Source organism: Centroberyx gerrardi, chromosome 22 (assembly GCF_048128805.1).
Source record: "Centroberyx gerrardi isolate f3 chromosome 22, fCenGer3.hap1.cur.20231027, whole genome shotgun sequence".
Taxonomy (NCBI): Eukaryota; Metazoa; Chordata; class Actinopteri; order Beryciformes; family Berycidae; genus Centroberyx; species Centroberyx gerrardi.
This window is the reverse complement of record NC_136018.1, coordinates 12,284,416-12,312,367: the sequence shown is the minus strand read 5'-3', so window position 1 is coordinate 12,312,367 and position 27,952 is coordinate 12,284,416. Positions and strand designations below refer to the sequence as shown.

At 43.3% G+C, this 27,952-nt stretch overlaps 2 protein-coding genes and 4 non-coding genes across 6 annotated transcripts; 5 read left to right on the top strand and 1 right to left on the bottom strand.

The window, feature by feature from the left end:
* Window positions 1-35: 35 nt before the first annotated feature.
* Window positions 36-14,361, bottom strand: rdh10a (retinol dehydrogenase 10a). The gene is made up of 7 exons (XM_071912944.2): window positions 14,298-14,361; window positions 11,754-12,051; window positions 10,926-11,161; window positions 4,044-4,142; window positions 2,769-2,914; window positions 1,890-2,021; window positions 36-1,684 (listed from the first exon to the last, which is right to left on the bottom strand). The coding sequence occupies exons 2-7, from the start codon at window positions 12,037-12,039 to the stop codon at window positions 1,561-1,563; spliced, it is 1,023 nt and encodes a 340-aa protein (XP_071769045.1). The 5' UTR covers window positions 12,040-12,051; window positions 14,298-14,361; the 3' UTR covers window positions 36-1,560.
* Window positions 14,362-14,452: 91 nt separating this feature from the next.
* On the top strand, window positions 14,453-19,334 carry rpl7 (ribosomal protein L7). The gene is made up of 7 exons (XM_071912936.2): window positions 14,453-14,490; window positions 15,008-15,107; window positions 15,306-15,472; window positions 15,741-15,878; window positions 16,539-16,648; window positions 18,445-18,661; window positions 19,292-19,334. Exons 1-6 carry the CDS (start codon window positions 14,477-14,479, stop codon window positions 18,651-18,653), a joined length of 738 nt encoding a protein of 245 aa, XP_071769037.1. The 5' UTR covers window positions 14,453-14,476; the 3' UTR covers window positions 18,654-18,661; window positions 19,292-19,334.
* LOC139922435 (small nucleolar SNORD12/SNORD106) lies at window positions 15,575-15,664 on the top strand. Its single transcript, XR_011785141.2, has one exon. It is a non-coding gene; the product is annotated as a small nucleolar SNORD12/SNORD106 (small nucleolar RNA).
* LOC139922432 (small nucleolar SNORD12/SNORD106) lies at window positions 16,124-16,215 on the top strand. Its single transcript, XR_011785138.1, has one exon. It is a non-coding gene; the product is annotated as a small nucleolar SNORD12/SNORD106 (small nucleolar RNA).
* Window positions 17,095-17,187, top strand: LOC139922434 (small nucleolar SNORD12/SNORD106). Its single transcript, XR_011785140.2, has one exon. It is a non-coding gene; the product is annotated as a small nucleolar SNORD12/SNORD106 (small nucleolar RNA).
* On the top strand, window positions 19,027-19,120 carry LOC139922433 (small nucleolar SNORD12/SNORD106). The gene has a single exon (XR_011785139.1). It is a non-coding gene; the product is annotated as a small nucleolar SNORD12/SNORD106 (small nucleolar RNA).
* Window positions 19,335-27,952: the final 8,618 nt, after the last annotated feature.

Genomic DNA, 27,952 nt, shown 5'->3' with positions numbered 1-27,952 from the left:
GAGATTTCAGGTTTAGGCCAGTAAAGACACACCACTTAATAATCTAAATCACTTTATTAATTTAAGTTAGGTAGAGACACTAAACATTGGAACCACATTTGCTCCGCTATGGAGCAGTCTTCAGAAAATTACAAAAAGAGGCTTATGTCATACTGTCAACAAATGGCAAAAATTAAGAGGTAGAGAATTTAGGCTCATCACTGTGACTGAAGGAATGACGCCTATTGGAATGTAGTTGAAATTCAAAAACTCTTGTCTTCCCGAAAGTATATAAAATATTCATACATCAAATATTGTGGAGACAGTCATTTTGGGATACTGGGATATTCACAACAGTTACATTTAAACATTTACATTTCACTGTAACTGGACACGGTGGACAATGGACAGCAAAGTGAAAGTGTCACTTTGGAAGAAAATATGGTAAACTAGTGTCTTAATACATTTCCCTCAACCATACATCAGTGTTGGGTCATCGGTTTGCCTGGAGTTACAGCCTATACCTGGTTATTTTCAACAAATAATGTCGGTGGTAACTGATGAATTTACAATATAAACACCACAGATCTTGAAAAGAAAGACAAATGAGAGAAAAAAGATTTTATTTCCTCTCAATTTCTCTCGAATCAATACATCCTAAATGCTTCACACATGATAGTTGAGCTCAGGACATTGACCCCCCTCTTTCACTTTCATTTTGAGAGGTTAGCCAGTACAGACCACAAAAATAATAAGAGGACCATTAAGGGACACTGTTGCATCTCATTACATCTGGAAAGTCCAGTGAAGATTCAGTCAGCCCAAGATAGGCTATTAAATGTCCCGATTGGAATGCCTTGACTTCATTATCAACATCTATGCTACATGTCTGGAACAGGAAAATAACTAAAAATAACGGAATGTGGTAAACTCAAAATTGTGAAATGTTTATAGCGTTTTATGACCTTTGCAATCAACGGCACAAGCTACAATCAGAGCAGTTGAAGTTAAGTTTAATTTGCAAACCGAGGTCCAGACGGATTGAAAAAGAGCCTCTGGGTGGGAGACGCTGGGTCGTGTGAAATGCTGTGTTGAACCATTTCTACACAGAGAGGGCTGGCAGTGTAGAGAGAGTCAGTAATTACAGTGCATGTCTACAAATAAAAAAAACAAAAAGTGACAAAGAATTTTACTGTTCGTACAGTAACATACTGTATATTTCCACAAAGACACTAGATAAGGCTGGTGACTACATTACGTAAATAGTTAATTATTGAATACCTTTTTCGTATGATTTCAAAACTAGTGACACAGTATATAGATGTTGGTTTCTTTAAACAAACCTTAGAAAAAAAACAAAAAAAACCAAGACAAAACAAAGTCAAATAAATCCTTTGTGTAGTACACAGCTTTCTTTGTTCCAGAGGAACAATATGGTAAACCTTTGCATTTGCTCAATGCAAGTGCACCAGTCTAGATTCAGTCTTTTCTTCCTTCCGTCTTTCCCAATTCATCCTCAGTGGTCGTATCCTCATGCTTCCAGGTGTATGTGCCCCCCGTTCGTGTTGCAAACAGCGCCCCCTAGATCCCATTCTTGGCCTCATTGTTGTTCATGGCCTCCTTCCTCTGAGCCAGGAAGGGGTACATACACTTATCAGCGCCCAGGAACCGGTACATGCACACAATGGCCTCGAAGGGCAGGATGCTGCGAAGACAGGACAGAGATGAGATGAGATTAGTGACACAAGATACTCCTGTACAGCCTGATAAAAGCCTAGAGAGCAAGCGAATATGGGATGGGAGGGAAGGGAAGGGAAAAGAAAGTGTGAGAAATGGGAGAAAGAGGGTCAGAAATTTAGAGGAGCACAGAAAAGAAAAATGGGGATATTAATATGTAGGAGGCGGCTCACCTTTTCATGAAGTTGACCATGTAGACGATGCGTGGCGTACAGATCATGGGCTGGTCGGTGAGGATGGCCCTCATGGCCTGTTTCACGCAGAACTCTGGCTTCAGAGGAGGCAGAAAGGGCTCGATCTCTTTCCTGAGCGGAGAGAAATTATCACAGGTCAGTCATTTACAGAGGACCTAAAGATAGACATGTATTTATTGAAGCTGGTCGATTTTCCTGTTTGCTAGAGAGGCCAAAGTTTGATCTAAACAATTCTGACCTACAGTGGAAAGGGCTTTTTGGCAGTTTTTGTGACATTATTTAACGGGCATTTAACTTTTAAGATTTCCGAATACACTTTACAGAGCAAGAATTACAATAGAAAATGTACAGTTGATACACAAATCAAGAGGAGTGGGGTTATAGGAAGGAAAAAGTGTAATGATGGCAGTAAAGCTGTGAACTGTGACTCCTGGACATAGTCAGGGAGATTGTTCCAAAGTCACTGGAGCTGGAAAAAGCAAAGGACATGCCAGCTGCTGACTGTAACCATCAAACAGAGTGAGGACTATTACAGTGGCAGGAGTGGGGGGGTGGCAGGAGTGGGGGGGTGGGGGTGGGGGGTGGGAGCCCAGGTGCACCTGTCTGGAGATTTTCCCCTGGGAAAGTCGCCCTCTTTGTTTAGGCAAAATACTGACCATGGCGTACAGGGGACTTTGTAATATCTCTGTGACACAACACAATCATCAACTGAACTGCTGCTTTGAAGTTCAAATGGTGTTTGTGAGGCGATTTTATATGGTGAAAATTAGAGCTGATAGCAAACTCATCCCAGGTGCAAGAAGGGCTTTAAAAGAACTGAAAACACAATTATCCTGGGCAGTGTGTATTGTCGCTAACCTTATCCTGCAGCCTTTGAACATCCCCGTGTCGACCAGGTAGGGGCACACCAGAGTCATGTTGATGCCGTCCTTCTCCGAGGCCTTCAGCTCGTGGCTCAGCGACTCGTGGAACCCGATGGCACCGAACTTGCTGGCGCAGTAATCCTGGGAGGAATAATGAGAGAACAGGTTAGCCCTGTAAAAACACCCAGCGACCAGAGTGAGCATTATCAAACACGCCCCACGGGCACAGAGGTTTCTCCTTCCTGTTAATGATACAGCCACAAAACCCTAGCAAGCCCGTCCTCCGTTCTACGGTTTCATTAGCATTCTTCTCCCGTGCATCAGGAGAGCGCTCGGCTTGGCGGGAAGGTTTTGATGTGGTTCGCCGTGGAAATAATCTTGAAAAAAAAAAAAAAGCTTGGGCAAACACAGATGCACGTCGATAAACACGGGGCGGATAAAGAGATCTGACTGTGCCCACATGACAGGCCAGGCCCTGCTGCCAGCTTCAGTTCCCTGAAATTAATGTGCAGCCCTGAAATCACATTCAAGGCATTTCCAGGAAGCATAATAGGTCAACAAAAATTGACTACACTCCAGTCCCTTTGAAGGGAGACTTACTCGTTATGGATGAATGCTTGTACAACAAAAGCAAACGTGCAGCTATAAAAACAAAGGCAAATGGACTAGCAATCCCTACAGACCATCTGAAAACGACACCATTCTCAGCCAAGGGGGATAAATGAGAAGAACTGTGTACTCTAAAATATCAAAATAAAGCCTTCTAGGCGGGCTACCCATTTACTCCCTCTATGGTTATGGAGATAAATGACCATACTAAATGTTTTAACATGCATTAAAATAACACAAAAAGAATCTGCACTGGGGAGGAGGAGAATAAAAAAAAAAAAAAAACTATAGGGAGGGAAACCAAAACCTAGTCCATTGGAAGCTGCTGTGACCTGAATACTGAGTGAGCCCCAAGTTGCTCACAAAGCGGTGATGAAGATGTCTCCGTCCCTTGGGGAGCTGTCAGCTCGTTCTGGCCCCAGGACCAGAGCCCAATAGGGGCCCCACACCCCCACTGCTGCAGATAGAGGAATCTATAAGAGGCTCCCCAACGCTCATCTGTGTCCCTTAATTTAACGGGTGGAGGGACAACTAGAGAGAGAGGGGGCCTAACCTCCCCCGGCTCAGTGTGCTAGCTGGCACACTGAGGCCTTTTGAGAAAAGCACTGGTTGGGATGGTGGGAACGATGGATGTGTATGCGTGGTTGTGTATGATACTAACCTCCACTCCAGCTGTGCTGAATAAACCCAGGGAGCTGGCAACCGTCACAATGTGACCATGATTCAGCTCCAGCATCTTGGGGAGAAACGCCTTGGTGGTCTGGAGGAAGGACAGAAGAGACAGAGGGGCAGGGGGGGGGAAAAAAAAGAGGAAGGTTAGTTCACTTGTGCAGTTTGTCTGTGCCAAAGCCCTTTGATCCTCTCTCTCTCTCTCTCTCTCTCTCTCTCTCCTTCCCTCTCTCTATCCGTTTCTCTCTCTTCTCCATGGTGATGCAGAGAGAGGCCCTTTGAATGAGAATTCATAACAGGCACAAAAAAAATCAGACTGACCACTGGAAGTGCAGTGTGTGAATGTGGAAAAAAATAATGCTGTCGTTTCTGGAAGCAATGATGAAAGTTTTTCTTTGTGGCAGGTGTGAATTGGGTGCTGAGGGATGAGAAAGACTAAGGATAACCCCTCTTCAGGCAGTTATTCATTGAAGTGTGTGTGTGTGTGTGTGTGTGTGTGTGTGTGTGTGTGTGTGTGTGTGTATGTGTGTGTGTGTGTGTGTTCGTTCTACTGTACAACTCTGTTCTTTTCCCACACAGATCTGGTACCCGGCGTTGGGCCCGGGGTCTAAAGAGTTGCTGACAGCACCAATCATGGGCCTCCGTTCACTCAACACTTCCCACAATGCAATTCAGCCTCTCGTCTACCCACACAGCCTTGTGCCCTGCCCGAGCGGCAGTCAATAGAACAATCCGCACACAGAGGAGAGCCGCGAGATGAAAGCGCTTTCGCCGAGTGCCACGTGAGAGCGTAAGTGGTTCCACTGGCTGATCCAATGAGAGTTAGTGAGGTGGTGAGAAGAGCAACACCGGGGAGGAGATTGAGAGAAGAGGGTGAGTGGTTACAGTTGATTAACTTGTGGATCCATTTCTCATTCTGCCCGTCTGCTGACTTCGGAGCTGCCCTGAACACAGCATGGGCCAATCAGCAGGTGTGACATGTGACGGCAATGATAGGAACTGACCAATCACTCTCCCCCTAGGAGGTCTACAAACAACCAGCAGGCCTTTTGTTGGTAGCGGTGCGAGAGCTATTCAAGTCAGATGTGCGCTAGTGAAGAACACTGCATCCAGCCTACCCCCGGTTTCTTTTTGAATGTCTTTAGGGGGTGTCGGATTACATTAAGCAAACAAATGAAAACTCTGAGGGGCTCTTTTATATCGCAATGATGTAAAGTTTCTATTCAGTCTATGATGATACAAATGAACGGCAACAGTTTCTATTGGTTGGTATGTAAGCATGGCCAGAGAAGGCCGAAAACGATGATGATTTAACCTCCTTTGTAAACATTTTCTGGAGGGGAGCACAGAGCCAGAGAGAGCATGGTACCAGGTGGTACAGCCACGCAACCACTGGCAGAGGAGGAAAGCCTCATTGAAACTGCACCCAGAGATTAGCACAACTCCATCAGACCCATTGCCTTCTAGTGTAATCTGTATGTGTGGGTTTACATCTGTATTTGACAACCAGCACAGTTTGAACATCCCTTTCTCCTCGTTATGCCAGGCAAATACCACTGGAAGCACTAAATCAATTCCAGGCCAGGAAAAGCTGATTTAAGGAACTGGCATGTGGAAAGGGCTTCGCTGTTTAGAGTTTATTCTATAGCCAGGTACAACTGATCTGTCTCAGCTCCAAACATCTGCACTTTTCCAGGACATTAAATCTCAAATTGCTGCAATATTCAACTCATCGAGTGATGGGGGCCCTAGGAGAGGGGGAGAGAGAACATGAGGCCTGGGCAATAGCTGAGAAAGGCCTGTGTGAGCCAGAACGGCAGTGGGTGAGGGAGGGCGTTGCGTGCAAATGAGGCATTAACTTAAGATATGCCCGTACCTGACTTGAGCCAAGGCTTCCCAACCCACTCCCACAGCAATGACTTGACCTGGCACAACACTCTTATGACTAAGAACAGCACTCCGAGACAACTGGACAGTTTTGCTGACTGGTTTGAAAGTAACGGGAGCTGATGGAGAGAGGCTGGTTCCCTCAGCTGGAGGACAGGGCTAAACACGACCGACTGTCCCGTCTCTCTCCCACCCTCCCATGATGTCCTGCTTCTCATGGCAGCTCTGGCATGTGGGTGTGACCCCCGCTGACCTCTCAGACACGAAATGTGTGAAAGCAAACAGGGGCTCATGTCTTACATCAGAGCCGCCGTAATTGGGTCTCAACGCTCTGTTCCGCTAAATTACCCGCCGACACAGCCGGGCCTCCTTGGCCCATGTGGGGGTGCCCTGCCCGCTGCGCCCCCTAATTGGTGCGTGCCCCCAGGAGCATTTGAGCCACACAAAGCTTCTTGCAGCTGGGGTGTCAGGCTGCATTAGTGCTAGCGCCTGACCAACAGGAATATGAACAAAATATTGGCCTTTGCGTAGGACCAGATGGCCATTTAATTGGGCTGACCTCTCCCCGGACGAGAGAGAGAGAGAGAGAGAGAGAGGAGAACGTCTGTGCTTAAGTCCCCATGAACAGCATTTGTCTGATCCCACTATTGATCATGGAATTTGAGTGGGCTGGGTTTAGTGGTTGCCATGGAAACAGGCCAAGCAGCACATCAACCCTGAAGTGGCCCTCAGGGATGATGGGTGTAAATCGTTGATTGGTCATGTTGTCGTGGTCATGCTCACAAGAAGCCTCTGCTACAGTCGACTCGATCCCCCAACCCCCCCGCTGGTTGTGCAGCTGGAGTCCAATTTACCTGGATAGCAACCACATCAACAGGCCAGGGAGGCAGGGACATCGATTCACTGTGAATCCTAAGCTATGGCAAAGTCCCTGCATCCAGTATCATTTGCCACCAAAACTTCCAAAGCCGGTTTTAGATCAATTACACTGGTTACCCGTTTTCAGAAGTGATTTTAAGATTTTACTGATCACATTTAAGTCACGCAGCCTGAGGTTCTCGGGCGATTGGGCCTCTGCCATTAGGAACAACTTACCTGAGGAGCTTATGCTGGCTAAAATCTGTACCATCTTTTACATCACTTATTAAGACTCAATTTTATAGACTTGCTTTCATGTAATGACCTTTTATTGATTGTGTTTACCTCCCTTTTATGGTTTACACTGAGGTGTCTTGCCTTTCTTTTATACATTGTACTTTGCTTTCGCTATTTTTTTTTTATATATTTTTGTTTTTTTTTACCCCTTTGTAACTGCAGTTTGAAAAGTGCTATATAAATAGTAACTATTAGTAATAGAAGTGGTGGTTCAGTGTGATAAAACGTTAGTCCCATTTTTTTTTTAAATTAAATGCATGGCTTCCATATAGATTTCTATCGATTTTTGCTTGATTGTAGCTCTCCAGTATACTGATGAACAGGAGAACCAAATTTGGGCTCATTTAGACAAAAGGTATGGCGAGTGCTCATACCTTACCCACAGTGCCAAACCCACATGACACCCATGCAGGGAGATGGCTTTCTGCAGAGCTTTTCCCAGAGCCCAGTCCACCTCCACCCCTGACAGAAACAGGTAGATGCTCAGGGAGAAGCCTAACATGGGAGTAGCCCTGACTGGCTCCAGTGAGGGGTACAGGTGCACCGGGCCCGGGGAGGGGCCCATATAAAACCAGTCAAGTAGGACCCTTCTGCCTGGCTGCCTCCTTTCTCTGGCTACAGCAGGAATGCGGCCCGCAGAACTTGGCTCCTGTCGCCTGGCATCTTGTCAAGCTGATCCACAGACAAGAAACCAATTGTCAGATAAAGTGGGTCAGCAGCAGCTCGCCATTACCCTCTCGCCTCGCCTGTGGATGGGACAGCACTGCCTTCCTTCCTCTTTTCTTTCCTCTCCTCTTTTCCCGCCATGTCACTCTCTGGAGTGCTGTGTGCCTTCATGTCAACGCACAAGAAAGGTAGGAAGTCCGCGAGAAGGGGAATTACTGCCCATTGTTCATAAACACCTGTTGAGTAACCGGTTCAAGATGCTGAGGATTATTTCCTTTCATGTCATTCCACTATACAAACCAACCTTAAACCACAGACACTGGTGACACTGACTGAAATGACTAAACATTCCCAGCACAACTCCCTGTCCCGGCATGACTAAAGGCTGAGAGGCTCCTCAAGCATCACCACTCTCCAGCTGGACTTATCAAAGCATCATCAAGCAAATTAAATGTGATGACCCCCTGCCTCATAAAAACCTAAAGGGAATGAGGGATTGAATCAGTACTGTGTGTGTGTGTGTGTGTGTGTGTGTGGCAGAGCCGGATGAACAGAGCTGGCCTCCGTGACTCCCATGCAGCTGCACCCACTGCCTCCAAATCAGGCTGGGGGGAGTCAGAGGGGCCCGTGGAAGGAGGCTAGGAAGAGTGTGGGGTCTGAGCTGGGCTGGGCTGGCAGACACCCACACACACACGCACTACGATAACCACCCGCTTCCTGCTCATGTCTCCAGTCCTGCCCCATTCCCACCGTACTATCCAACAAAATGAAAACTTACTCATGAAGAAAAGAGAAAAAAAAAAAAAATCTTTTCCTTCACCATCTGGACTGTGGCCTTCCCCTTGTCCTGCTCAGTTTCCATTCTCAGCAGTGTATTTTAGATGGAGGGAGAGCAGTGAACCTGCTGTCATGTTGCTCTGTAGAAACTGGGGTGTGCTGGCCTCATAGTGGGTTGGGGGGTGGGTCTTAGGGGAAATTGCAATACAAGGCTGGGATTAGTGCGGGGAGGCCGAGAGACTTGGGGGCCGACATTGCTTATCTCATCATCAGCTGCAAATGTGTCCCTGAGTGGCCCATGTTATTGTGGGACCACAGGATATTTTGCCAAATAGGTGATGTTAGACAAGCTGAATAAGGTGAACACACCTCAAGGAGAATGCACCCCAGGCTGTTTACATCCACTGTTGAAGTATGAAAGGAACAGAGAAATGACAAGCAGAGAGAGGAATGACGGAGCAAGCAAACCTCCATGCCGCTGTAAATTAAAAATGACACAAGAACCGTACCGCTCTCCGATTTAATCCCCTATTTTGGCAAACAGTCCTCAGGAAATAACTCCTCTTCTGTAATATCCCTGTAGTGTCAGCATGCTATAACAAAGCTTTAAAAGCATCTTCCTCTATAAACAGGGTTTAAAATCCACTTTCAAACTTAGTATGACTAGGCGCCATCTAATCTGAGGGCATTTGTTGAGTCATAAGCCACAAACAGGCCATTTAAAAACCTGTTGTTCGACAACAACAAAAAACACAGGGAAAAAAAAAAAAATATCAAAGCTTTGTGCAATGTACCACCTGCATGTAGTGAGCAACTGTACTATGGTTGCATGTGTTTGTGTAAGAGAGGAAAGCGGACAGGTCCCTGTTAGTCTAAGCTCTATTCATCCAGCTTGTGTCTTTAATGAACCACATCCTCCATTCTGGCTGTCGCCATTCATTAGGCCCTTCTTTCATCTGGCCCCCCCTTAAAGAAACCACGCTCTCCACAGAATAAGGGAGAACACAAGCACAGACCCCTAATGAGAATCCCAACTCTGCCACCCAACCACTGGATCCTGACTCCAAATCTTGGATCTAAAAGAATGGGGAGATAGCCAGCAGAGAAGCGCATGAATAGTTGAATGGAGCATCCATTAAGGAGGAAGTACACAACCTGTCTGACTGACAACACAAGAGATTTTCATGCTCAATTAAGGAGCTTCGAATCACTGTGGTTTCATGGTATCACTGAGAATGAAGTTCTACTTAAAAAGAAGACCCTGCGGCCAAAGACCCAAATGAACATCATCCGCTTCACCAAATGCATTGCTTAATATATTATGACAAATACAATCAAAGATGAAATGGTCAATTCAAAGCCATGCCTCCAGGCTAAGGACACATTCCCGAGCCTTGTGAGCGACTCCACAGCATGTCTCTAAACCAATTTGTGCACAATCGCCACACTTGTCCTGCGGGGGTTGGTCCTAGCCAAGCAGTGCAATCACCTCTCAATACTGATTTACTAATGATTGGAGAGGTGGGAGAAAGGGCTCCAATACAAACATCCACCCCCACTCCCATCAACCAGGCTTCACTTCTCAATGGATTTCCAATTGCCCTCACTGGCTACCATCTCGATCTTCCCACACGCACACACAGCAAGCTTTGATAGCACCTGGCCTGTTCAACGCTACACCTTGTGCTTATCTAAAGCGCTACATATTCACTCCATCAACTACACCTTGTCTCAGATAAATATTCACACTGGAAGGCCAGAAGGACGGAGCCAGAGCAAAAATCTAATAGAAAACATAACGCTGCCTGCCAACGGAAATGTGGCGATCCGATCCTAGGCAGATCCAACCCATGTACAGAACCCCCCGCTTCCATCACGCAAGTCAGATTTGTGCAGCAGAGGAGAGGAGGAGGGCTGACATACCATGGGGATCATCACTAATACAGACTGCCAAATAGCAGCAAAGTCAGACATCAAACCAAACCCATGACTCTCCTCTGGCAGAACAAAACTAAGTGGAGCTGAAATCTGAAGATGCAAGGCAACTATTTATGGTCATACTTTCCCGCTCCTGACACAAAGACAGACAGGCGGGCGGGCACACACACACACACAAACACACCCCTAACTCTTGAGTTTGGCACACAGAGGGATAGGATTATGAATAGGCATGCAAGTCAGAGTGGAAACATTCCTGTGAACCTGGCATCACAGTAAACACATTTGATAACATTGTGCTCATGGAAACTGAGGCAGATGTCTAGTGGGACTGATACCATCATACTGGCAGTCCCAACAATATCCACATACAACTCAAGATTAGAGATCAAGGCTCTGCTCTATTCTGTTCCACTAAATTGCATGCCTAAAGGCCCGGGCTGCAACTCACCCAGAAGTGTGCGTGGCAGTTGACCACCATGGTGCGCTCAATCAGCTCATCGGGGCACTCCAGAAGGTGATGGCCGGAGACAACGCCGGCGTTGTTGATCAGTATGTCAACCTCCCCCACCTCACGACGCACCTTCTCGGCTGTGGAATACACACTCTCGCGTTTGCCCACATCACACACATAGGTGTAGACCTGGGGCTGGAAAGGAGGGACCTCCTCTACCCCTCCAACAGGTCCTAGTAGAGAGATGGAAGCAAAATGATACAAGGGATCAATTGACAAGTTTGGTCATCAGACTGGTTACATTATAAAAATAATTTGCAGTAATTCTGGATCACACAATCAGATTAGAGGGATACTAAATAAATCCTGGTAATATTGTTTGTTAGTCATGCCTAAATCAGAAAAAAAAAAGTGTCTATAGACAGAAATGTAAAGTGAATTGAATATAGAACAATGACACAAAAAATATTAAAGACTGGCACTATAATTGTGCATTAAGAAGCCCATGCACCTTTCAGTCAACCATTTACACTCCCTTGGAAATTCCTGGAAAAGTCCTGAACAAGTAGTCAGGACTCAGAGTCGTTCTGGACTTGAGAAGGGAAACCCTTATGTGATTGTGTCGCTGGACTTTGTAACCATGGCCAAGGTATCTTGTCAAGTGAAACATAACACTCTGCATATGATAATATGGTAAGTTATAGCCTTTGGGACATAATTTGCCACTGCAGATAGATCACAGAATGCAGGCATTGGACGCGTTGTTTTGCTGAGCGTGCGTAAAAAATTCTGATAGCCTAATTGCTTCAGAGAAAGCCGACTTACCGTCTTTGGGCATGGGGCTGTCCAGTTCACGGTATATCTGCCGCACCATCTCTGCGGTTTCCTCATTGCTTTGGCTGTTAATGTCCCATAGCACCAGTACCGCTCGTCTCCGAGCGAACTCCTTGGCGAAGAGCCGCCCGAGGCCACTTCCAGCCCCGGTGATCACACACACCTGTCCCGCCACGCTCTTCTCCTTCGGCCGCACAACCCATTTCGCCCCGGCAGTTACAAAAGCCCAGAGCACCTTCAGAATGACCACGAAGAACTCCGCAATGATTATCATCATCTTGACCAAGATCTTAAAGCGAGAACAGGGCAATGGGTCAATTCAAATAAACTGCGGAAAAAGCGCACGGCGTGTTTCCCTCTTGCAACCTGTTTGCAGCTACAGTGGAGGGCTACACCGAAAAACTTAAGTGCACAGTATGCAGTAAATCTATCTAAATGCTGACAACGCAATGGCTGCCATGAAACGGTATAAATCTGGAGCAGCTCATACACTAAAGTAACGAAAAAGCGCAAGCAAGATCACAGCCTGAGTGGACCAAGGTCAAAATGTTAACAATTCGAGATAGTTGAAGATGCTGCTCAGTCAACAGTCCAGTTGTCACTAGTGCGCACAGTTGCGGTGAGTTATGAGCAGCTCCTGCTACTACGAGCTGTGCCTCCCACTTCCTCTGCTGCTCCTCCACTCATGTCAGCCTCCACCGCATTTCACCCGCTATTTATTCAGTCCAGCCATCAACGCTGGACCCAATAGGACTGAGGCTTGAGCGCCTGTCAGAATGAAGCGGCATGTCCATAGACTACACTCAGAGGTGATGTAACCTAAGAATGTTTTACTTAACACCAGAATTCAACATCCCAAAAGAAAGGGCAAAAGGCAGATCACATATTGCATATTCTCTTTTTTCTGTTTGGGCTTGTATTTGTGATAAAGATTTGCGAAGTTGCTACTCATTTAGTTAATTAGCTTTCTTTTATTTATTTTTTTATATATATATATATATATAGCCTATATAAGTATGGCCGTCAATTTAGAAGCACACTAGAATGTCAGATAGGCTATTTGTGGAAAAAATAGTTTTGATGACCCAATCCTATGTTTTAAGTATTAAAACATCTAAATGAAAACAGGCTAGATGAGTATAGTTAACTGATAGGTTACCGATGAGGGTTTTTCTACATGAAATGCAGATATCAAACGGCCACAATGAAGATCCAAGTCAACGTCTGTCCATACACAGGACTGAGCCATATGAAACCGTATCCATCATTCTTCACAAAGGGAGTGAAGGTTTATTATGTTTTATCTCCTAACCCATCTGAATTATTTTGAGTAGAAATGCAGGCTAATATTGAACTTAAATCCTAACTAGTGTAAAACATGTCATAGCTGTTTGTGGGCGGTGATCTGTTGAGATGTGTTGATTGTGGTTTTGTGGAAACTGAAAGTGTGTCTCTTCCAGACAGACAAAAAACACTGGGCCAGTAATTCTATCATACATTTTAGAGTACACACACTACACAAATAGGCTACTGTACTAATATCACAACAAACTTTTAATGGCATGCAGTTACTAGCCTTAAAAAACACTATAGGCCCACCACAGATAATCCCGCCTATAGGAGATAATAGTCTACCACACACAGTAAAGTCAGTATAAACTCAGAGTAGACTACCACACCCACACTTTAAGACCCTAGACGAACATTAGCCTTCACTGATATCATATGAGATAAAACCACCATAAAGTAGCCTACAAGGTCAATATAAACATACTATTGAGTACCGGAGACATATAAATCCCTATAGGAATGTTATAGGAATATTTGAGTGATTTTTCGTTAGGGGGTCTTAAAGGGCCCCGAAATGAGTGAAACATGGACTGAATTAGGCCTATCAGAATAAACATGACCAGTGTGTTCATTTTTGAATCAGTTTTAAAGTGATATACAGGCCTACAATTCATAGTCACATTACGTTCATCATGATAATTATGGTAAAATGTAAAATTAATATTCGGTAGGATAAGACGCATATTGAACAGATCTATTTTTGGTCTCTTTTCAATTACTTTAATTTACTCCACATTATGATATTGCTCTATTGTTTTTAAAATCCTGATCTGAATCAGGATGGCCGTGTTTTACAACCTGAAGTGGGCCAGGTGGGTTGTCTTTTTCCACTGATGCTATGGAGTGGAAAGGGATATCCTGATCTGTAAAATGAAGCGCGTGCTCCCTCTGCCGGTCAGCTCGTGCATAACTACCTGTTGCATGACAATGGTGAGCGGATTCATTCAGTAGTTCTCAATCCCGGTCCTCAGGAGATCAAAGCCCTGCTGGTTTTCATTCTAACCATCTAATCAGGGACTGATTTACACCTTTGATGCGAGTTGAATGCAATTAACTAGCTTGACCAAAATCAAGTTTGACCAAAGTACCACCCTCTGAATCCAATGTCCACTCAATCGCCAATCTAACAAGAAAGAGATTAGTAGTTTCTCACTCACAAACACACACTTTGCACTCAGCTATCACCTTCAAATGCCTTCTTTTATCACCAACAGAATGACATTCACAGTCCGGTGGAGATTTTCTTGGTTGTTTTGGCTTGCGAAGAACTGGCAATTCAGGCAGCTCGAAAGGCAGCCCGCGGGGTCCTAAATGTTTTAACACGCACATGCGCAGAGAAATTTTCCTCTTTCTCGGTGGACACAATGGCGGACGCAGAGTGAGTGTTTACTGCCCTGCTAAAATCTAAGTCCATCTCGTATTAAAACAACCATCGATGTTGATTTTTCATCCTGGATCGTTTGTTTAGTTCACATACACCTCAAAACTATTAGTATTGTTGAGGATTTTGATTTTTAGCGTTGTTAATATGGTCACTTACTGATGACTACTTGTAACCAAGTAGCCGACTAGAACATGTCTGTCTTCCTAGTCCCCATGCACACGAAAACTAGCTCACCTCGGTAGCTACGATGAGAATAAACTTCAGATTCGTAATTTAGAATTAAAAGCCCGCCGTGTTTTCAGTTTGCTACGAACGCATCCTAGTTACTTTGGCTACAGAAGGCTACCTGACCGGAGTCTGCTAGTGATGGGCTAGCGAGATAGCCGCTACCAGCAACTATGTTGCCGGTGTTCAACGTGGCGAGTTGTGAGAGCCCGGAGTCACTGCAGATGTTGATAGCAGTACCTTTGTGTTTCTAACAAATCAATGGTATATTATGTTTCTCTCTCAGAAAAAAGGTTCCGGCGGTCCCTGAGAGCCTTTTGAAAAGGCGAAAGGCCTTCGCCACCATGAAGGCCATGCGCGTCAAGAAGATGCTGGCTGAGAAAAAGGCAAGTGACAAGCGTGCTCCTACTGATGTGTGTGTATCAGTTGTAACGATCAGGCACCGACTTTTGACTCAAATATGTGGCTGTTGGTAGTAGTGTAGGGCTGAAAGTATGTGTTACGGTTAGTTCTTGGTTACTAGATGTCACCAGATTCACATACTCTTGTACTCATCTAAGCACTTATTTCTGTTGCATTATCAGACTCGCAAAGTGACCAGGAAACTGATCTACAAGAGAGCTGAGAAGTACCACAAGGAGTACAGGCAGATGTACAGGCGTGAGATCCGCCTGGCCCGTACTGCTCGCAAAGTGGGAAACTACTATGTGCCAGCCGAGCCAAAACTGGCCTTTGTCGTCAGAATCAGAGGGTGAGTGGTGTCCACTTGTCTGACAATGGAATTGACACTTTGTCAGAAACAACCTTGTCAGTGTTTTAACTCTGAATAGATTGGGTTGCTTGTCTGCCGAACGTGTGGTTTAATGATGAACAATCTTTCCCCGACTTATCGACTATGGTGAAAAAATGTGCAAAAATAAGCCAATTTTTTCTGAAACCACAACCAACAATTGACACTAAAAAAGCTGTATATCATGATGCAAAATCATATGCTAATCATAATCCCGTTTGTCTCCCAGTATCAACGGTGTCAGCCCAAAGGTCCGCAAAGTTCTGCAGCTGCTCCGTCTGCGCCAGATCTTCAATGGTGTGTTCGTCAAGTTGAACAAGGCTTCAATCAACATGCTGAGGATTGCTGAGCCCTACATCGCCTGGGGGTAAGGCTGCTGTCACTCGACATGTAACTTTTTAGTTGAGTAGAAATTAATGTGTCCGTGTACTGGAGATATTTCATCAAAAGTGTGATGATAGTCCAAGTACGTTTCCATTGTTATCCTCGCTGATGATTTGAGTTGACAATCAGGAGGAGGAACGTTGTGCATGGTGTTGCACTGTGGTTATGGGAATCAATCATATTGGCTCCTGGTAGGACTGCTGGCAAACATGTCATGCCTCATGCTGGAATGTGGTTAATGATGCTCAACTTTTTTCCCCATCTTATCGACCATGGTGAATACTGTCTGAAAATAAGCCAATTTTGTCTGAAACCACATTCCACTTGGGTAAGAAGTACTATGCAATGTGCAGTACTTGATATTTAGCATTGTATGAAGTTACTTGATCTGGAGAGGGTGTTAGTCTGCATTTGGATGCAACAACATTGAAATGAGTTGTGATTTCATATAGACAACTAACTGCTTATACACCATAATGTGTCCATTAATGTCACAAGGATAGTTTGTGAAAAGCTTTTTGAGTTTGAATTAATATTGCACCCCCATCAGCAGAGCTTCCTGTCTTAATGTTAACTGCATTGCTCTGAGCTGTTTTGATTACAGCTGATTTTATAACCTTTTTAAACATGGTGTTTCCCTCAGATACCCCAACCTGAAGTCTGTGCGTGAGCTTATCTACAAACGTGGCCACGGCAGGATGAGGAAGCAGCGCATTGCCCTCACAGACAACGCTCTGGTGGAGAAGGCCCTTGGTATGGACATATTACACCATTTCTTTTTCAAAACAAATGAATTCTACAGGATTACAAAATGCACAAAGATGTTCACATTATTTTTTAGAATAGACATTTTACTTTGGTGGCCTCCCTTTGGATGTAGTTGAAAACATTAGTGCATAAGTGCCTGGCATCAGGTTAACGCATTTAACATGTGAAAGAATGTTTCAAAATGGTTGCTCACTTGTAATTTATTAAGAGTTAACATTAACTTTTATATGCTATAACTATTATTCCCCAAGGGGCTATTGGGGTCTATTAGTGAGGCGCAACATTTTGACCAGTTTAAGTCTCAGGCAGAATTGAGCTTCCAATTTTTGCTGGAAAGCAAAATCGACTGTATCAGCAGAATCAAAACTGGATAGTCTAATGTTAGACAAAGACAATCATGGATATGAAATACCTTCAGGGAATGACTGCTATATGTGGTTAATGATGCACATCTTTTTTCCCCGTCTTATCGACTTTGGTGAAAAAAAACAGAAAAATAAGCCAATTGTGTCTGAAACCACATGCCAGTCAAGCAATTTGAGACTTTTTCACATCAGGAGTGCTTTATTTACCAATAAGCAGACTTGTGGCCCCACTGATGCAAATGTTTCAAAGCATTTTTTTCAACCTGCATGGAGCACCAGACGTCACCAGGTTTGACAGAACAATTGTGCAATGAGTGCCAATAAGTCTAGACCAGGGATGGGCAACTCTGTGCCATGGATTGCCAAGAATATGCCTGTTTTCATTCCAACCAAACATGACACCAGGTTGTTGCACGGATGGGTTCCTCCTCTCTGCTTGAAGGTGTGCTTTTTAGCGACATCACCTGGTGTAGTCCTTGGAATGGGAACCTGCCTATTGTTGGCCCTCCATGGCACATGGTTGCCTATCCCTGGTCTAGACAATTGAAAGTATTTAAAGCTACATTATGCAACTTTTTGACATAAATGGGATATATCATACCCTGTCAGTCTGTCTATGACCCTGTATGTAAATGCGAAAATCCTCCGTTTACCTGAAATTAGCTTTTGAATGAACGTTCGGGACATTTTGGGGTGTATACCGTTTACTGTGGGCGTGGCCAGCAATGAGCTTAGCTGTGGCTATCAAGTGCAAGGAAGTCATAGCATCAACAACAATGGCAAAAAGCAGTCACAAAGCAAACAGCAATGCTAAAGGTGCGGCAGACAAAGCCTGTTAAACACGTGAATATCGGCATAGCCTTGTTTTTTGTTTTTTGGCTTGTTTTAAATTGGTGATTGTCTCCATCAACACCTGTTGTGGGCTTATGGATGCCCGTTACCATGGCCTAGATGCTATTTTGAGGTAGATGGCTCATCAAGATGACTGACAAGTGTTGGGATGGGAGCTTGGCCAACTGAGGAGGGCTGGACTACAATACACTTTGTGTCTCAAGACAAAAAGTTGCATATTGCAGTTTCAAGTCAATTCAGTACTCTTGTGTGATTGAGAACTTGCCAGTCGGTCTGAATTGTCCTGATGGGATAACTTTAACCCATCTGGTGTTTAACGTAGGTTGAAACAAATGCTAAGAATCATTTGCAAATATAGTTGAACCTTGGTTTGCTAATCAGTGAAGCCAAAGATGTCCAAAAAAAAAATCCAATATTTATTAATTGGTAATTGCATTTTATGTAATGTCTGTCAAAGCTCTTGCTCTCATATCTTCTGCTGTCTGTTCAGTTTTAATTTGGGTGTACAAGCTGTTCCTTTCTGCAATTTAACTCATTACACTCATGTTGCCTTTCCTCCCGCAGGCAAATATGGCATCATCTGTGTTGAGGACCTCATCCATGAGATTTACACAGTTGGAAAGAACTTCAAGCCTGCCAACAACTTCCTGTGGCCCTTCAAGCTGTCGTCCCCCCGCGGTGGCATGAACAAGAAGACCACGCACTTTGTGGAGGGAGGAGACGCTGGCAACAGGGAGGATCAGATCAACAGACTGATCAGGAGGATGAACTAAAAAGACTGGTGAGTTGTAGGATTCAAGTTATGCATTTTCAGCGATCGAAGTAGTAGCTTCAATTCAGGATTATTTAGATGAAACTTTAATGAGTGCTTCAGGAAAATTTAGCAGCAGCAGATAATTTAAATGAATCAAAGAAAAAATAACAGCCAATTTTAACATTAGGAAACTATGAATTAAAAACTATGGAAAATATCAATGTACCTCCATAAGAAGGGTATGCAAAATGACAGCAGTAAAACATGCTAAGACAAATTAATTGAAAATATGAGAATACATTTATATGTGCAGTTACAGACATGCATGTGCAATTGTGTGAGCAGTTTTCCTTGATCAGACGAGCAACACTAGGTCCAATGGTGGCTGATTAGATGTGGTTAATGATGCTGAATCTTTTTTCCCCATCTTATCGACTATGGTGAAAACAAACTGAAAAATAAGCCAATTATGTCTGAAACCACATCTTAGCCATTTAGTCTCAACTAATTAGTGTTGGATAACCCAGATTTAACTTCACTAAAGCAACAATTTGAAGGGCAGATTTGACACAGTGATGCCCATCTTGGGTGTAATATCAACATGAAACCATGTTTAGTTTCTCCATATCTAACAATATATTTTTTTTTCCGTTTCAGGTTTTCACGGGCTCCAAAATGTACAATAAAAACATAAAAAGAACTTTGTTGGTGTTTGTGTTGTCACTGAATGTGTGATTGTGCCATCTAGCGGAGAAAAGTGTCATGTCGGTGTGCATCATATCTTTTGACTTGGTATGCAACAGTGATGTCCAGTAATGGAGTGGCAAGAATATGCTAATTTTCCTTCCAACCAATCATTACACCAACTGATTTCACTAATTAGTTGCATCTGTCTCTGCTTGATGGTGTGCTAATCGAAGAAATAAACTGCAGACTAGACCCTCCATGGCGTGTGACTGCCCAGCCCTGTTCTACAGTATTCTTCACACATGCTGCCTTCAAGTACTCCTCATAAACTCCTACCATAGTATAATAGTGTAGTGTGTAAGTGTAATTTATGTAGTTCCAAAATGCATCTTATGTAGCAATAGTAACTAAGCTAAATGGCTAAGTACTAATATATATATACAGGATGCTAAACAAATTATAAAATCCATCTCTTTTACCTTGAGTTGGTACGGCTTCCAGGCAAAAGAATGACAAGAACATTGGACATCAATGGAGGAGAGGTAGTTGAATTATGCAGATTTTTGACAGTTGAAGTAGAGGATGCAATGGTCAACAGAAAAGTAACGAATTACTGCTCCCAGAGTAATAAGTACTACTACTTTTGAAATGAATGCTAAGGGGTGTATTATGTTGAGTAACGACCCCAACACTAGCTGTTGGAAAATAGTGTGCCGTCTGTAGCCATGGTAACGCGGTAGCTCACTACCATTTCCCACCTTGAGCTGCCGGGAAGCCTAGCATTGCTGCTCGGGGATAATGGCCAGTTATATATTGGTAACTAGGTAATGTCTAAGGTGTTATCGTCAGTATTGGATGGTGATGTATTCGTACGGCAGCCCCAACATGATGACCTTCCAGGTTAAAGTATCGCTGCCTACAGCAAAGGCTTTAATATCCGAGGGAGGCTCAAGTTGCGTCCAGCGCGGCCCTGATGCGGTCGGTTGTCCCATACACAGGGACTACAGTATGAGAGCGGATGGAGGAAGACAAGCAGCTGTCAAACAAAATATTCACCACCTGAGGAGGAAATTCCCGACGATTCACCCGTTGAGCAGTGAGTAGACGTGGACGGATATAATTTAAATCGTGTGTTGGTCATATTCATTCAGATACAGCTAATCTACAGTCGACTCTGAACAGCATTTGTGTCTGTTGTAGAGTCGAGGAATGGAAAATCCTTGCTGGACAGCATTTTAGGGTAAGACGGCAACATTTTAATATACACTTAAAGGAATACACCGCGCGTTTTAATAATTAATGATGTGATTTAATGAATGTTATTCCAGTACTAAAGGTGATCAGGTCTTCTTTACCCAGAAACTAGAATAAAGAGAGATAAACTTGTGGCGTCATCAACATATGTAGCCTGGAGCTGCATCAGGGAAAACACTGGGGAAGATGAAAGCACACAGGTGGGTTTTCTGGGCATACGGTTTAATTTTCTAGGTCAAATCTGATAACACTCCCATAGAATAAACCTTATTTCCCTTTAGTATTCCGTCGGCCCGGAAAATATGTGTAAAAGTCAGTGAAAATCTGTTTGATTTTGGCCTTATGGTTCTGATCCAAATTTTACATGTTCATGACGTCACGTGTTTGAGTCCCAGTTCATAACTAGATGGACAGTAGCCTACTACACCGTACAAATCATACCTAAATTGTTATTCTGAGTGGTATACCTTTTTATGAAACCCAACCGCTGTTGAACTGATGTCTGAAAAGCTGTTCTCTCCAATCCATGCTTGCTTAGGTCCCCTAATTTAGCCAAAGATGACAGACTGGAGGCAGAGAACAACGACCCGGGGAGAGACATCTGCGGGAGGCACTTTCTATTTGATAAAAAATGTAAGAGTGACAGAATTTGAAGTCAGAGGCATTTATCATTACCTTTCCATCATTACTCTTTAACGGCCCAATCTACAGGTAGGCCCACCCCCATGTTGAATCAATGGCACCCTACCAGCTGGGCTGATTTATGGGATATGTTTTCTCTCTGAAATTCATTGTTTGCATTTGATACAAGGGCCAGCAGTGTGTGGCTGCTAAATGTAGGTTTCACAAATATTTTAAAGCTGCAAGTTATGTTTATATTTTTAGTAAACGCTGGAATAAAACAGACATGTATTTTTGAGTTATAATGGGCTAGAAAGGTTTTCAAAAGCTAATTTTTCATCAACTGGTCAAACTCTTCAAGAACATAATGCACCCAAAAAATATACCCAAAATGTTTTCTTAGATTGTATTTTTGAAAGTGGAGGCACACATATAATGGATGTGTACTGGGATTGCAACCAAGTATAACAGCCAGTAGGTGGAGTCAGCATCATTTATAATGAACATTGTGGTCCCATTATTTCTGTGAAAGTTGTAGGTCTAATGATTTTGCTACAGTGTAACATGAGAACAACTTCCAGGCCCGATGATTTTGCAATGGAAATTCAAATGCAGTACTGGAGCAGAAGACCAGAAACTAACTTTAGACTAAATGACATTCAAAAGTCGCAAATATAAAACTGATATGACCACGAAAGCACTGGATATGCACTGTTCTGTTTCATTATCTTTTTAATGGTTAATTGTCATTGGTTCCAGGTGAGAGGTTGGAGAGGACCAGAACTGTGATTCCTCCACTGCCAAGAGACTATCATGTGCACAGACCTGGCAACCTGCATCACTTCAGCCTCCACAAGGAGCTTTCCCACAGCCATGCAGTTCAGCCCTTCACCCTGGGGTAAGCAGCCAATTCATAATACCACTGTTTTCAGTCCAGTGGTTCTAGCTGCACTGTCCACAGCACATTTCTGGGGGCAGCAGCACTGTTGCAGATTAGATTGTCTCAGTGTCTAATAGATGACGATTAGAGAGCAAGAAAGAGAAAACAGCAGCCAGACACAATTCATATTTCATCACACAATTATCTGACATAATTAGGGGAGTTCAAAGTACTTTGTCTGTATTTAGTGTTTTGCTATTCTGGCCAAGTTATGTTTTGCAATGTTCATAATCTCCTCAACTTTGCCTTCCAGCTCCCCTGACAGATTTGACCTGAATACGAGTCCAGCCATTCTCTTTCCTTCTGCTTTAGTCCTCAATGGGAGAAACACCCTCTCAGTTGATAACTGCAAGTTCAACAGGTATTTTTTGGCCATACAAACTAAACCAAACCAAAACAATCAATGGTTCCTTCAATTACTGCTCAATAACTATGCCTCTTCTGTTGTCTCTCTGTTCTGCAGGCCTAAGGTGAATTATCCAACCTGCCACCTATTCACAATTAGAGACCATCAGAAGAGTAAGTAGATTTAATGTTATGACTCTGAACCCACTGCTTTCATGAGACTTAAGTACACGGCCCCTCCATCCTCTGGTATTTGCTGTGGTCTTAACATGTCAGGTCGGAGCACTCTGTCTCTGTACCGAGTGACAAGGAGCATCCAACCTTCAACCTGTCCAGGTGTTTATGACATTGATTTATGGCTGGCAAACATGTTAATTTTTATGGATGCTCCTTCTTCAAACAAGCATCATAGGTCCCACGCCTCATTATTGTCAGTTCCTCAGCCCCTTGATGTTTTGTGGTCTATAACAAAGTGGGACAAGGGGCCTTACGGACAAAAGGAGTGTTCAGAGTTGTCAAGTGGAGTGAGGGATTCTCCTCACACCTTGTCATAATCTCTGTTTAAACTGTTTTCTCCAGTTTTGAACTTATTCTGATCCATGGCCTCGGTCAATGCCTATGCTTCCAAAGCTATAGGCTTCCTCGCTTCATAGCTCAGCTGAAACTTGGTGTGTTAAGTGTTTGTTTCTGGGAAGTGTGCGGCAGACCTCGCATTTAGTATTTGCAAGTAGTTACTTCTTGTTTGTTTGAATCACCTCAGTTGTGCTGCATTTCTACTCAGATTTACTGTGAGTATTTTATTATACAATTTTATTATACACTGAATGTACAAAATACACTTATTCTTTTCATGAAGTGCACTGATGAGGTGAATCCAGGTAAAAGCCATTATCTCGTATTGATTTCCCGTATTAAATCTACACCAATCACAAAGGAGGAGATGGAGATAGAGAGGCAAGTTAGAGAAGCATTTTTAAGCTTTGAGACATTTGAGATGTGGATTGTGCAAAAAGAGGCTGCAACTCAATATCAGGAAGATGTCCCTAATATTTTGTACAATCAGTGTATATTTCAGGGTATTGTATTACAGATCGCGTCCTAATATCTCTCTCGCTCTCCTCTTCCGTGTCTCTTGTTCTCTCCGTTCCCCTCTCTCGCTTGCTGCTGCCATACAGGCCAGTCCTATCCAGATCCTATGGTTGGAGCCTCTCGCTCTTTTATCCACAGGATATCCGAGCTGTCCTCTTTGGAGGGCGAAACGGTGAGACAGGAGAAACTCAAGAAGATGAGAAAAACAAGAAAACATCCTTCCTGACAGCAACAGTTTTGTGAATCACAGGGGTCAAGGATCACAACCTTACACACAGTGCCAAGGTCACCTGAACAAAATAAAACATGTTCGTTTCAGTGTCTTGTTCTAACCGCTTGTTTGTCCTCGGTGATATTAGTTTGCTGCTCAGCATGGCTGGTCTTCACATTTTGGGAATCCTGACCTGTCCCACACCATGTATTCTTTAAATTACCTGTTATGTGTAGAGTATTATCAATTTGACATTACCAAAGTGTTTACTGTGGCAAAGTGTCGTCCTTGTCACAAAAGTAATAAATGCTGATGATGAGCATTGTTAAATAATATTTTTTATGCTTAATCTCTCAGCTGTCAGTATTGTCCCACTTAACATCTGCCTGAAAAGGTCATTTTTATATTTTTCTCATGGCTTGTAATTGCCGTTATGTAATACCACCATGTTTCTTGCTGTATCATCAACATGTTGCAGCTGCTGTCAATAGGCTCACTGCAGCACTTGTGTGGCTTCCATCTCGTTACAGCAGGAAAGTGTTGAGAATATTGCTACTAATTAAGATTTTGTTCGCTGAGTGAACCTAAATAACAGTGTTTGACTAAAATTAAATAATTTAGCAAAACCATTATTGTGCCTTGTTTAAAGTCTTCCTGAAATGAAATAAATATATTTTTGGCTTAGCCTGTGTACCGTTGTTTTCTTTACTTCTATGAACATTTCTGTCCTTGAAGCTTCTAGAGCGACAGAGACGGACAAGGGAAGCTTCAGCCTCTGTTTGGAACGTATATATTTCAGACGGCGTGCCCGAATGATTGCAATGAAACGTAATCTGCATTCCATATCTGCAACACAGATACAAAACTATGCCCCCAGATCTCAGAATGTGCCACTTTCCCACATAGTACATTGTTTTGTTGCAATATAGAGGACAGTTCATGTCACTGAATAGTCTTGTTCATTGTATTTGACAAAGAAGGCACTCATAGCCAATTGTCTTTTTGTTTTGAGGGAAATGAGATCTGACCCTCATGATTTGAAGCTATAGCAGTCTGAGTTATAATCTATACTCATTTCATTTGTATTAATTGGTTCAATTTGCGTAGCGATTAACCTTAACTTTGTTTCTTTCGCAAGACAACTTGATAATGTGGTATAAAGTTTCCTCAAGGCTCAAAGAATGCAGTCTATGGTGCACAGTAGGCAGCTGTATCCCTGTCATCACAGTGCAAATATGTGAGCAAACAGGCGAAGAGTCATGATTATGTTATGATACAAATTAAATCATCATTCATGGGAGTGATTAAGAATATGAAACAAACCTCAAAAGAGCAAGGTTCACCTCCTGCCATGTGAGTGTGTATTGCAGGGGATAATTGGCACAGGGTATGAAGCCAGATGCCACAGCTGCGGTGAGTGCAGCCACAGACATGGCCTGGGGCAGTGGATGATGAATTAGAGTCTACACACTGGCATACAAAGACACCAAGAAAAGGAAAGCGTGATGTGGTGGCCCTTACTGACAAAAAAATGGATCCAATATTTTCACAAACTCACATTTCACTTGGCATGCCATCAACAAGTATCAAAGAATTACAGTAGATCTTAAGGATGATGCTGTTTCTCCAGCTCCGGTTATCTCCGATGTGCATCAAGCCTCCACTAAAGCCACCCGCAGTACTTGTCAGAATGGCATGGTGAAGCAGAGCCAAGGCGGCCGCATTACTGTAATTCGAAGGATGATACTGTCCAGCGGTCTGTCACTGAGATAATTTTGTACGGAGGCTGACGGCCCTGAAAGTGACAGATCAAGGCTTCTGGTTGTCTGAAAGGCTTTCAAGGGAAAGATCAAGGTTTTTGTTTCATTATTTCTATGACATTTCTACTTGATTAGACAGAATAGAGTGGAGACAGAAAAGATTGGAGAGAGAGGGGGAGATCAAGGGTTTTAACTGTCTCTCTGGTCTTGATCAGGATCAGCCATGATGCCTGTTTTGGTACTTTAAGCCCCCTAGGAAAGACAAATAATGAAGAATTAAAAGGTGGTGTGAGACCTGCAAAATTCAAATTTGATATGGTCAGAAAGCTGCGCTCTGTTTGTGTCCCTCCCTCCCCCTGTATGGTGAGGTGTGCATTTCAGGGACACACAGTGACCTAGAAACAGAGAGCCATCCCCTTATTCATGCTAAGTGAAGGGGCTGTATTCACGCTGAAGCGGAGGCCGGGTCTCCCTCTTCTTGCAGGGCTTACCGTCCCTTTCAAGTGTAGTGAAACAAAATGACCTGGAACAAACAGTCAACAATGAGGTCTTTAATAAGAGCTGTACTGGGGCCTGCCCACAAGTGGTTTATCATTTCAGCCACAGTGCCACGCAACTCTTCACAACCGGGACAGTGCTAGACAGAAAGTACAGTAACTCATTTAATTTTGTGACTCATTATGGATTCACAATGTGACATTTCCTCATGAATTAAATGATGAAAAATATAGTATAGTCTCTAAATTTTCTTCTCCAAAGCATTTTATATCAGCCAGATCAAATTATCTACACAGTATTGTTGAGCAGATGGTGAGGAAATGTAAACTTATTTTTTATTTTGTTCTTTTCGTTGTTTCAAATGAATAGCTTGCCATCTGAGTATAATGCTAGTAGAATGAACAATTGCTTATAGTTGGCCCAACAAAGTGCTTATCAGTCTCTTTGTATTATTACTGTAGGATTTTCTATCAGAAGCAGCAGGGGAGAGCAGGGTGTAGGTTCCCAGCCCAACCAGTGCCAGTGAAGAATAGCCAAGCTGTGTTACTGTTTCACCTGACTTGATGTTGTGCCAGTCGACTCTATCAGCAGGGATCAAAGAATGTAGTCTGTCTGCCAAATTATAACTTTGCCAACACCCCAAATCAAAAAGGCCCTACTGGGAATAAATATCTCTGGGTCAGTTTGAGGGGAAAAGAACCAGTTTGGGTCTGGGGACAAAGATCAATGTCCTTTACCTTCATAACTAATGGACATAGTGTCCAATGTGCCAGTGCTCTAAGTCCCAATGGATCTACTAGTTCATTCATCATTCACTATTCATTTATAGCCATGTGAAGCAGAAAAGGGAAATTTAAGAAATGGGTTGAGAGTATCAGGAGGATGGAGTGTCACAATATGTCTTAATTCATTTGATACTCACTGATCAAATGGTGTACGACTGTCATACTTGTTGCAGTGTAAGTCCATTAGGTGAATGATCGTACACAATGAACCCACAGCATCATGTCCACTCTTTGTGATGCCACTGGGATGAATTAACATAAAAAGACCACCTGCCAGCCAGTAAAAATTCTTTCTCGATAAGGGCCATAACCCCCCGACTGATCCATTCTGTCTTGTGAAACTAGCTTGCACTCCTCTAAAGAAGCTTGTTAAACGGCCCAATGAGATAGTTACATAGTGATCAAAACAAATGATAGAGCAAATAAGCGACATGTGTCAATAGGAACTGCTGGTCCAATAGTAGTGTGTGTGTGTCTGTGTATTCAAGCAGGGCACCCAGAGGTCAAATCTTTGTCCTCGCCATCATATAAACACAGCCGGGCCCAAAGCTGTGTCAAATCTATGGCAACAGGGCTTATTGTGCCACAAATATTCACTGGTTTCTTTGCTTGTGCTCTCTATCTAAACCTTCAAGACAATGAACCATCAAGATAATTTTTTTAGCGTTAAAAAATGTTTGCACACAGCTTTTTACAGCTGTCATGTGAGAAGGTTTCTTGTTTTTCCTAACATAATTTCTGAGAAAAAAAATCACAGTTGGCTCACCTCATAATTATCTGTTATTGCCAGGTATGAGTGAGATTTGATATGATGTGTGCCAACGATATACAAGTCAAAGCATGACAGAGACATTTTGTAAAATGATGATTTTCATTGCCAGTGTTCCTCTGCCATCTGTAGCTTTCGCATTTTCTGTACCTTTGCAACTTACGACTCAGTGACATTTTTATCCTGTACCCTTGGCAGAGCAACACACACACACACACACACACACACACACACACAAGTTGAGGGGCTTAACCTTTTCCAGTGCTCTCTGCCATTTCGCAATATGATTTATGAAATATACGGTGATAGATGTAGCCCATCTCCTAGTAATTATCATTACACCGGGAAGTTTCATCTTT